At 30.5% G+C, this 11,935-nt stretch overlaps 1 protein-coding gene across 1 annotated transcript; it reads right to left on the bottom strand.

Annotated features, from left to right (window-relative positions):
• Positions 1 to 7,751: 7,751 nt before the first annotated feature.
• On the bottom strand, positions 7,752 to 8,999 carry LOC131064355 (uncharacterized). Its single transcript, XM_057998460.2, has 4 exons — positions 8,777 to 8,999; positions 8,555 to 8,696; positions 8,326 to 8,438; positions 7,752 to 8,237 (listed from the first exon to the last, which is right to left on the bottom strand). The coding sequence occupies exons 1-4, from the start codon at positions 8,939 to 8,941 to the stop codon at positions 8,079 to 8,081; spliced, it is 579 nt and encodes a 192-aa protein (XP_057854443.2). The 5' UTR covers positions 8,942 to 8,999; the 3' UTR covers positions 7,752 to 8,078.
• Positions 9,000 to 11,935: the final 2,936 nt, after the last annotated feature.

Raw genomic sequence — 11,935 nt, 5'->3', positions numbered from 1 at the left:
GGTAGTTTGCACGAGAAACAATCGATAATGATTTAGATGAGCCCAAAACATAGGAGATAATATAGCTTGCAAATAGCATAAATAGGAGGCTCTAGCACACCGAATAGGACAATACCAAAAAAGATAGTGAGAATATAAACACAGATAGAAAATGCAGTAAGAAGATTTCCATAGGAGATTTGGCGACTATCATTTGGAATTTGAATCTAGAATTCACAAGTAGGCTCTCAATCAAGCTATAGTTTACTATAAATTTAGAAAATAAGAATATAATTATTGTGCGATGTGTTTACTTTAGATCAATATTGAAGGAAATAGTTAAATTTAGATTTAGTTCCATGCATTAAAAGTCATGATGATTTTAATTTGATATTTTATTTGAAAATTCCATATAGGTATATGCATTACAAAATATCGTCTTATTAATACTTGTTGTAGAAAATTTACTGAATTTAGATAGTTGAATTCATGTCATAGAAAACACATGTTAGTATCAAATTTAATATGTTATTTGGAGAAAGAATGTGTACTCATATTCTACTCGTTTCTATGTAATTATACATTCACGTGTTACACCTTCTTATTTAAATTCTTTTCTTAATTTACTTGAAAATATAAATAGGAGTGAAAGATTGTTTTCTTTTCAGATATATTTGTTCATCTATGAAAGATTGCTTCCTTGTCAGATATAAATAGTTGTAAACAAAAGATTGTTTTTTTTTCTCTTCATCTTATTTATATGTAAATGAAAGATTGCCTTATTTATATTTATCTTTGACATCATATGAATCTATGAAGCTAGTTATGTTTGTATTTATGGGGAAAGTTACCTTCCGGGATGGGTACCGAATGTGGAATCATAGAGAAAATAGTTTTCTTTTCCAAACCACATTTTATTGCTATGCATAGCATTATACTCGGCCGAGTAGCTCATTGACCATTGAAATAGATGGATTTATTTATGCTCTCTACCATATTCTTGATTGATCAAGCTTGTTTCTTTATTGAATTAGAAAATTGAAAATGCATGTATCATTCTAGGCACGCACCAGATTGCATCTTGTCTATTGAATTCTTTTTGCTAAGAAATTCGTGTAGTGCCAGGGATTCTTGATTGACCAAGAATTATGGGGAAGTGTAAGCTTCAAGGTTGGGTGGAAAAAGCACCCAAATCTTGTTCTCGTCTTCATTCTAAAGATTGTATTGAAGATAGCTTGGATTGCAGATCAAAGGACTCATCTCATCCTTTTCTTTATGTTTTGTTATTTGAACTTAAGGCATTAGAAAGGCCTAAGTATTGTATGTAGATATGATTAAGATACTATTACAATTTCCTATTGAATGAAAAATATTTATCTATTTATAGAAATCTCATGTTTATTATGATATCATTGGAATCATCAATTAGAGCTTAGGATGGAAAAGCGTAAGAAAATAGACTTATTAGAAGAATTATGAGTTTATTTAAGAATAAAGAGTATTTTGTTTCATAATTGAATTTAGAATAAATTACGTCTTTACAATATATATAAGAAAGACATATAGACTTATGACAATGTTTAATAGGAATACAATGTTACATGTTGGTAATACAAGACTACATAACCTTAATCATACTAAAGTATTTTCCATACAATTTCTAGAATATTGTACTTAACTTAGGTTTCTCATCCTCAAAGTCTAATTTAGCACTATAAGAGGTAGAGTGTAGATGTAGGTACTAAACTCCTTGACCTGAAGGTAGGTACATATCATCCACAATTAAATGACATATCATGCAAGTTACATGTGGTTTTTTTGGTTTAATTTTATTTTCAATATTAAATTTAACAAATTTTTTATCTTTAAATTTCTTTTGGGTCCTTGTATACTAGGAAGATCATTTTATCCTACAAAAATCTTTAGATGGAAGGTGCTAAAACTTTAATAAAAATCAATAACTTTGAAAAATAAACAATTTTCAATATTCACCCCTTTTTTGAACAACCAAGTTCAATATAGAGAGATTAGAGAGATCAAAGCCAACAATGCATAATTTAATGTATTTTCAAATACATACATTATCTTTCATATCTATGAAAACAAGGGTTGCTATAAACAATCTAACCATCACATATTTGTTTGTATGAAAGAGTAAAGTGAGTGGTAGAGAAACATAGAACTAGAAACAAGAACTTCGTCTCATTGTAAAAGGAGGTGGGTAAGGCTAGTTTATGAACTCTACGTATTTCGTCGAAAACCCTAATTTATGACATCATCTCATGATCTTTAAGACACAATCCTTGAACTACTCAAATTTGTGAAAACCACACATGTAAAATTATAACACTAAATTAATTAAAAATTCAATAACATTAAATAAAATTAAAATTTTAATTAATAATTTAAAAAAATAATATTTCAAATCTAACCTAAATCTATGCCCAAAAAAAACAAAACAAATTATTGCATCCTACAAGGTAAAGTCTATCAAAAACTGAAAAAACTAGAAAGTTAGTAATAATACCCACATTAATGCTTAAATAAGTTCCAGTAGTTCAAAAGTGAGTGCTTATCCATTTGTGTATCCAAATGAAGGATTGCTCGCTGCAATAACACCATGGCTATTTCATGAATTGAGCTTTGAAAACATGGTCGTAGCTTATGAAAGAAATTAACTATTTCGATTAAAAAAACTTTAGAAATAATTTTTATGATCATCTGTCAATTACCCCAAATGGTGCTGCATCTTATGTAAGAGAGAATGGAATAAACGAATAGTTGGAACGTGGTTTTTTTAAATAGAAGAGGTTGAAGAATGGCACGAAGGGCAGTCAAAATGACTCAATAAAGTCCAATTTTTCTAGGAGGATTGCTGCCACTAAAATTCCACCTGACCCTCTTTATTCTTCTCCCTCGTTATAGTCATAATTGAATCCTAATCATAATTCTGATGTATTGGTTTGCAGGTTATTGTGTTTGGGATTAGCCTCGCCTCAGTTATCTAGCTCTTTCTTAGTCTCAATTTGACAATAAGACAGACCAAGACAAGACAAGTTGGACGCTGATCTGGGTCGCCAAGATACCCTGAATTACCAAAAAATGAAACCCTAATCATAATGAGAATCATAACTAACCCCTAGCTCTAATCTAATCTTCATTCTAATTAAGTCCTAATTATAATCATTATTAGTATATGATTGTCAAATGCGAGATGGATTCTTTTTTTAAAGTTGTTTTGTTGAAATAACAGAAGATGATTCCTAAAGATATTTACTTGGTCCTTGTTTGGAATTTTTTAAAATAATGATCGTTTCCATAGAAAAAAATAAGTTCTTGGTGGTCCCCTTCGATAAAACATACGTTCCCCTCTATTTTCAATTCTTCCTTTCATGTCATTGTCCCTTCCTATTGAATCTTAAATCATTGTTTCTCTTTGTACTATTACAACTGAGTCTTTTCTTAGAATTCTATTTTATATAATTTCCAGCTCTTTTTTAATGAAAGTGTCTTTGATTTCCTAAACCTTTTGCCAAGATTATCTCTTAATGTGGTGATCAAATTAATGTTTGCTTGTTTCTTTATGATCTTCTCAAACACCTAATTCATGGTTGAAGCTCTATGCACATCTACTTCTACTATTTATGCATAAAATTCCTTGCTAAATCTCTATAAGTAAAATTATTCATCATTTTGATACTAAGGAATACACTTGAGGGATCTAATGAACTCCTTCAAACACTCTACAATCGACATGTTCCCTTTTAATTTCTAAAAATTAATCTTAACTTTTAATCAAAACAGAGTTGAGAAAACTATCTAAATTGTCTAGATAAGGTCACAAAAGAATCTTGAATCTTAAAATATACTTCCATTTCACTAATCCATGCTTCAACCCCATCTCTAATAGTTGTGCCATTAAACTTATGTCGTCACCTTCTTCATATCTTATGAAAATCAATTATGTATGGGGTTAAAATATTTGAATTGCCTTTGAAAAATAATTCTTGTGTAGAGATTTTTTAAGATCGATGAGTTAGGAAAGCATCCATGGAGTTGTTGGCGTTAGGGTTTACAAGAAATAAAATTATCTACATTATGTTGTAAAATAAATTAAAATCTTGACTAAGAAAATAAGAATTTCTATTTATTTTTTGGACAATCTAAAGTTTTTTCATATATTATTTATCTATAATTTGTTAAAATTTTATCAATATTTTTTTAGATTTAATTATTTTATGAATCATTAATTACTTAAAATATTGAAACTTAATTTTTTTTTAAAAGATGTTTATTATTATAAAATTTATGAAATATTAAAAAAAAAAAAAATTGCAATCATGAGATTAATGCTTTAATATTAAAAAATAAACTAAAATCTTTCTAGCTCGAAATAGAGCTAGAGCCTATGTAGAAATCTCGTTCTTCATAATTGTGGTAACGGTTGAGTTTATGACTGCCATGTAAGTAGGAGCAACAAGGTTATGTGCTACCCCCCTCTTCCCCATGTTTTCACTCCCATCACCTACACAAACTTATTAAAAAAGATCTCATGCACCCCTCCATCATGAGCATTCTCGTTCACCCACTTCCCAACAACAATGATTTTTTATTCATCATCCTTTATCGTCTACTTCTGCCTTGGCAATTCTCTTGGACGTTGGATACCCCATGGTGGTAATAAAAATGGTAGAATCAATCTCATCAAGCACAAGTGCTATTCGAGATGAAATAATATTTAGATGCTATTTTGAATTAAGTCATCTTCACACATTAATGGCCTTGGTATGATGTTTTATCACAATATTTGAATTTTGACATAATAATCAATATTTCATTGTGAGAGCCTCAATTGATTTTTAATTGGTCTAGACTTGATCTATTACACCAATTTGACCAATTTGATCTATGATGTGAGGGATCTATCTACTAAATATATGCCTAAAAACTTTTCATTTTTGTCTTTGGATAGCTAAATTTGTAAGGGAGGTATCTAAGTATATTGCTTAGGAGTTTACTAGATCAATAGGTTAATGAGATCTTTTAGACAAACACCTTGATGACCTAAGTTAACAGCAATGAGAACTATCAAAGACAATGTACACTTACATGCATATGACCTTTATGATGATGTTGATATAATTATTTATTTCCCTTTGTAAATCAAAGTGTACTATAATGACTTTTTCTTTTTCTTGTATGTGATATCTCTATTAAAATCAAGTGCACGTTGAATATCTTTAAACAGTAGAACATAGCGATATGTCACACACACACATGTTAAGTTGAGCTATAACAACTAGTAGAAAGAGTAAGAAAGTTAAAATTTGAATTTTAGAGTCATGCATGCATACCTGAAAATTGAACCAAATCAATTCCAATTCACACGAAAATGAAACCTAATGTCCAATGATTTTAAAGCTTGGAATAAATTTATACAAACAAAATACAAAAAACATTATAACAATATTGAATAAAAAATAAAAAATACATCTTGACGAGAATCTAACCATGAGTCAAAATTAACCAAAAATATCGGAGGCAACAAACTTAAACAGTTATTACCAAAAATATCCGAAGCAACAAGTCATATATTATTAGTTCCTGCCCAGCATGGAACTATAGGGGAGGCAACAAACTTAAACAGTTATTATCAACTCTGTTTTGTACCAATCAAATTTTTTTTTTTAACAATTCAAATATCATATTTCAAAATTATCTATGTTTTAAAAGTATAAATGCAATTTTTTTAACAAAACATATTTAAAAAATTAATTTCTTGCATTTTTATTGGCTGAAATTTTCTACTCGATATGGGCGATTTTTGTGCTTTCTTTTGCCACATGACTCATAAAATCTTATCTTATTTCAATCTTATCTTTGCTCACCGACAGGAGACTGACAAACAACCCGATTTGCATAGCAATTAAACGGGAAGTCACCCACAAGTTGTTTTCTGGTTTTATAGTCTGAAGACATTATCTTTGCATGCACTGATTAAAGAGTTTCATTATGCCGTCTATGTTTCTCTCTGCATAGCAGATGATTTGGAGGAGAAGAAGCCTTCATTTTGTAGGCCAAAATTTGTCCTGTGCAAGGCTGAAGATTATATTTTCTAGCAAAAATGATGAACAACTACTTTTCAAAAGTTATATCAAAATTAGTAGTTATTACATTCCTCCATGACATTCAACTTGGGGAAAAGTTTCATTTGATCATAAAACTAGTTTCATTTATGAGAAAGCACCACAGATTAATGCGCTCTATCTTTAGGAAGGCATCTTGGATTTTTTAATATTTACAAATCAGACTAGTTTTGCATTTCAATTATGTTTGATGATTATACAATGAAGAGCCCCAACTCATCATGGAATGTTGAAATATGATGAAAGAACAAGTTTTATACATTGGAGAATACCAAAACACCAAAATGTTAAAGTTTTGATTTGAAGATGGACATTGAAATGATTTGTTTAGATAAATTACATGTTAAAATTTGAACCTATTTGTATTGGACACTGGCACCTTGTCATATTGTTTTTGCCCACTTCTTTTCATTTCTTTTGAATTGATTCTTTGCACAGATTTTAGTTCAATTGTAGGAATATCCTACATTAAACTTTAGGATATTTCTTACCTCTTTTTGGACTGGCAAAAGTAAATGACAGTTTATATTGTCTTTCTTCCATTTCTAATATTAGAAACCATTATCCTTGTTGACAATTTCAAGTACTCTTACTCTTCAGTTCCATTTTTACAGAATTAGTCTTTTTAATATTTGATTAAAATGAAAAATATGTTAGAGTGAGTATTGCAGCAACAATATAGGCACAAAGTTTCCTCAAATGCTGCAAAGAAAAAATTAATAATATTATACAAGTGCGTGAAGTCAAACTAACCTGTAAAATGGGGTTAAGTAGTCGAGCCATTGATGGATTAAGGAATAACAAATGGACCAATGACATGACTAGAAACAAATTGACTCTTATCGTGAATTCATAACGGTGGAACTAGAACCATGTAATAATTACAAAAATATGAACAACTCCTGCTAATGATGAAAAAGTTTGAGACATTTCTGATATTTTGTAATGATTATTGCTTCTACCCTTAAAATCATATAATTTTGTAGATGAAAACAATTGTCACACTTGCCCAATTTTTTGGCCACTATCACTCTCAACTGCTAGCAACACTGAGATTTGAACTAATCACTAGTTATCACTATTAGTCGAACATGTTAATATAGACATAGATTACAAAACACAGATCATTGAAAAGCAATAACATGCTCACAAGTAAACCATTTATATTTAACATTATATACAAACAAAATACATCAATTAAACCATTTATATTTAACATTATATACAAACAAAATACATAAACAAAACATTGCTCTTCCAAAATTCAACAGGAACAGGAACTACACTGCTTGCAGCCCTTGTTACATTAATAAACTTCACTAACTTAAAAAAACATATTAAATTAAAACTAATATATACTTAATTCATCATTACATTAAATTTTTTCTATTATTTATTTATTTACTATTTCTACATATTTTTGAAAATTTATTTTACTTTTCTAGTAAATTATGTTTTATAATTTTAAACTTTCTATCACTTTTAAAGAAAAAGTAAACAACTAATATTAGATTAAGGAGCATAATTAGTGATACAAACCAGCACAATTTTTTTAATTTTTTTAATAAAGCTTTGCTTTCTCAATCACATATACTGTTAAAACTTATGTTCATAATTATACTAAAATTCTCGAAATAATCTTCATCAACCAAAATCCTTACATTTACAATGGTGTTTTATATATTCCTGCACAAGAATATTACTGATACAGAATCATTAAAAACGCCAGTTATTATGCTTTATTGTTGATCTACTGTGCAATACCTGATTATTGCAATGATCACCGGCTTCTTACACCAATTATTAATACTGTAGCACTAACTCCCAATATAATTATAACTTCGAAATTGAACACTTGAAACAGGGAAGAAAAATGAAGTAACTGTATAGAATAGTGTCCTCATGCAACCAACGAAAGAATCTTTGAGGCAAGAATAGTAAAAGGAGAAAGATTCAAAATTGGTTCAACCAGACATCATAATTTTCATAGAAATTTAAACCGTCAAATTGAGGACCGAACACTAGTCCTCCTCTGCTCTTTCTTGACGACCTTTGTTCATCCGCGCTTAATTCCTTTGTTTCGCTGTTATAATTTCCTCGATTTTTCAAACTCTGCAAACCAGAAGCATACTTCCGTCAGAAAACATAAGAAATATCAAACTTAAACAGAAAAGGATTAGGGTTAGGGTATTGGTGTTACATGTGGAGGGAGGCGGCAGTAAACTCTGATGGCCACTGTTGCGGCCGCCACCGGAGGCACACCAAAACCTGCTATTTTGTCTTCCCCTTTTTCCACAACTCTCAGAGAACGCGCTGCCAGGAAAGCATAACAAACTAAATAAATGTATAGAACAGTCTTTTTTAACAGAGAAGAAAGGAATCTTTTAAAAAAGAATAAATAATGGAGAAAGATTTAAGATTTGTTCAACCATAAATTAAATTTTCATAGCAATGTAAGCCGTCAAATTCAGGAGCAAACACCAGTCTTCCCCTGTTCTTTCTTGACGCCCTCTCTTCATCCGCACCGAATTCCTTTGTTTTGCTGTTAGAACGCGGTCGAATTTCCAAAGTCTGAAAACCGGAAGCATATTTCCGTCAGAAACAGAAGAAACTTAAAAAGAAAAAGATAAGGGTAAGGGCTTTGCTATTACATTTGGATGGAGACAACAGTAAACTCCGATGGCGGCTACCAGAGGCACACCAAAACCTGCCATTTTGTCTTCCCCTTTTTCTTCAATTCGCACAGAACGCGAAATCGGACAAAAAATAGCAACGCTATGAAAAAGAGAAAAGTTAGATGCAATCATCAAGAACATCAAAGCTTTGTATACAGATTTTCAAGCTTTTTATAGAATTAGGTAGTAGACCTGCAAGGATTTTACTATTTTAATCTGAATTGATTATTTGAAGTTTTATTTATTTATTATAAATAGACATGCAATTTAAATAATACACGTGGCTATTTTCTATGAATCAGTCATTTTAAATTTCCGAGGAACAGGGATGACGGAAGCATACTTGACTATCCTTTTGTCTGTATTTATTTATTTATTGCCCGTGTTGTGTGTGTGAGATGTGATATTTTGTAGGATAATATTTTCTATATTAGATAAAATTGTTTTTACAATCTATTATTAAATAGACTGTGTCAAAGTAGGACATTAGTTTCTCTTAAGGGAGGATATTATTGTAGTTATTCTAGTCTATTTTCAATTAGTTTAATCAATTATTAGAGAAAATGATTTTTTTTTAAAATAATAAATCTATTTTTATTTTTTAAAATACTTTAAAAATACCATTTTCCTTTGTTCTTATTAATTATAATAAATAGAAAATTTAATTTTTGAAAAAATTACAAACACATTTAATTTAAATCTCCCCAACTACTTACTATTTGTAGTGAATGTTGAGTTATGTTTCTCTGAGTGAGACCATGTTCCTTAGGTAAATTTTCGTTACCATCTCCTAGCTTGTATATAACTCTTAAAAATGTTTTATATGGATTAATTTATGTTAATAAGTATTTATTAGTAATAAAGTAAAATATATCTAATTTAATCAAAATTAATTAGGATTTGATCATTTTTCAAATGAATATTTAGAAAGTAAATGAGGGAGAGGGTATTTAGTTTTATCTAAGCATTACATTATAACGAATTTTATGTTCACGATTATCTTATAGCCAACAAGTCCATCCTTGTAGAAAGTACACTTTTGAAACTTGTATCACCTCAATCTAAGATATTTGAATATGTGTAAGGACTATAGTATTCAAATATACTTTAGGGGAAGCTATCAAATTGTAAGGGTCAAGTTCTCCTAGATCAATCTCTTCTTGAACTTGCATTACAAACTCAGGCTAAAGGTTGTAGACATTGTTCTTAATCATACATATGGTCTAAATGTAAATTTTGATGTAATGAGTTTCTTTCAATAATCTATCTCTAAATATTCCCTCAATCATTTCTCTTTATAATTTCCTTCATGAATTAAATGCACAATCAATGTCTTCAAATTCCAAGGCATATAGCAACTTGCCATGTAAATGTGTACCTAAGTTGAGTCCTGATAGTTTTGATACTAATATGTTTAGTACAGATGTCAAGCTAACAAGATGAGGGGGGGAGGGGGGTGAATCATACAAACTTAATCTTCCATAAAAACAATAGATTCAACCTCGGTAAACTTATCAGAAAAACTGTAAAGCATGCAGACTCATAAACAGATAAGATCACACAACATATAACACCAGATTTAACGTGGAAACCCAAATAGGGAAAAGCCACTATGGGATTTCAGACCCACTAAGAAATATACTCTTCTAGAGTATGCTTAGTTAAAAGCAAATCCTGATAAAGATTACAAACACATTGCTAGATGTGACCCGGTTAAGGGATTTCCCTCAGATCTGTTAGGATCTTCACCTTGTTAAAGGATTTCAAACACTCAATCTGAATGTCACCTTGCTAGAGGGTTTTACAAATAAGACTGTTAAGTCCACTCGGTTAAGAGATTTTCTATCACTTCACAAAATAACAGTAATAAAATATGTCTGCAACTTCACATCTACAAATGCTAAAGCAGATTCTTATTTGCTCAATACAACCTAAGTCATAGGACTTATCTTGTCCCTCTACTGGGCTCTATACTCTGTTATCAAAACAGATCTTCAAGCTTCTGTGCTCGGTAATCACTATGTAGCATTCCTGTGCTTATATTTGTCCGCATACATTGTTTATCAACAGTTCTTTATTTATAAACAATTTGCCAACTGCTTAATCTCCTTGATCACATTTCCCATGATCAATCATAGCCATCAGATCTTCAAACTCGACCAAGTTCAATGTATCCTTCGATCTGAAAATGTTTTACCTCGTCTTGGAACTTGCATACATTTCTTGGAACTTGTGCTAAGGTATTGCGGTTCAATCTGAGCTATAGATCTTCCTGCTGATCTTCCATTTCCATAGATTCTTAACAAACTTCATGCATGGCTTACCAATCATTTAATCAACTCTAGCTCATCAGCTTCCTTCATTAAATAATGCTTTTATACATTCAATGCATTTTCTTATTACTCAGTTGCAACTCGGTAAATACTAAACTTTACTCGGTAGACATTCTGCCTTCATTAACCGATAGAGATAACCTTAGGGTTTATCGACTAGGTTCTTTGCTTGGTAACATAGTATAGTATTAACCTTACAAACAATAGCATATGTAGGATATCAAAACAATCTAAACATCATGATCTCATCATTGTCTAACTCGGTAATAGTTGCCCATTGAATAACTTATTCCACCCCTTATTCATTACATTCTTTCTGTGTCTTTTACCGACATCTTAACTCTTTCCAAAACATACTTCTTAAGATATGGCAACATCATACTAAATCAGAAAATCAATTTCTTGACATCAATGACAAAATAATAATATTAAGACAGTGAACATCCTTAATCAATTATATCCATAGTCATCAACAACCTTCTCAATATCCTTATTGAAATACCAACAATCTCTTATTGTAATTGGAATGCCAACAATCTCCCCCTTTGGCATTGATGGCAAAACTAATTGATTTGACTTAAATGATTCGGATTGCTATGAAATTCTGAAATGCTGAAATGCTCTCCCCCTATCATTAGTCTTCTCCCCCATACATTAGTCTTCTCCCCCTTTGACAACAATGCCAAAAAATAAAAGAACTAAAATATAATTTCTGTCGCTGAGAAGTGGATTCCTTGCTGTCATGTATCTACTTAGTCTCGGTCGGAGCAATATGTCTTCAATTCCTGTTCCATGTTATTGT

Source organism: Cryptomeria japonica, chromosome 5 (genome assembly GCF_030272615.1).
Source record: "Cryptomeria japonica chromosome 5, Sugi_1.0, whole genome shotgun sequence".
Taxonomy (NCBI): Eukaryota; Viridiplantae; Streptophyta; class Pinopsida; order Cupressales; family Cupressaceae; genus Cryptomeria; species Cryptomeria japonica.
This window is presented reverse-complemented; position numbering and strand designations above follow the sequence as displayed.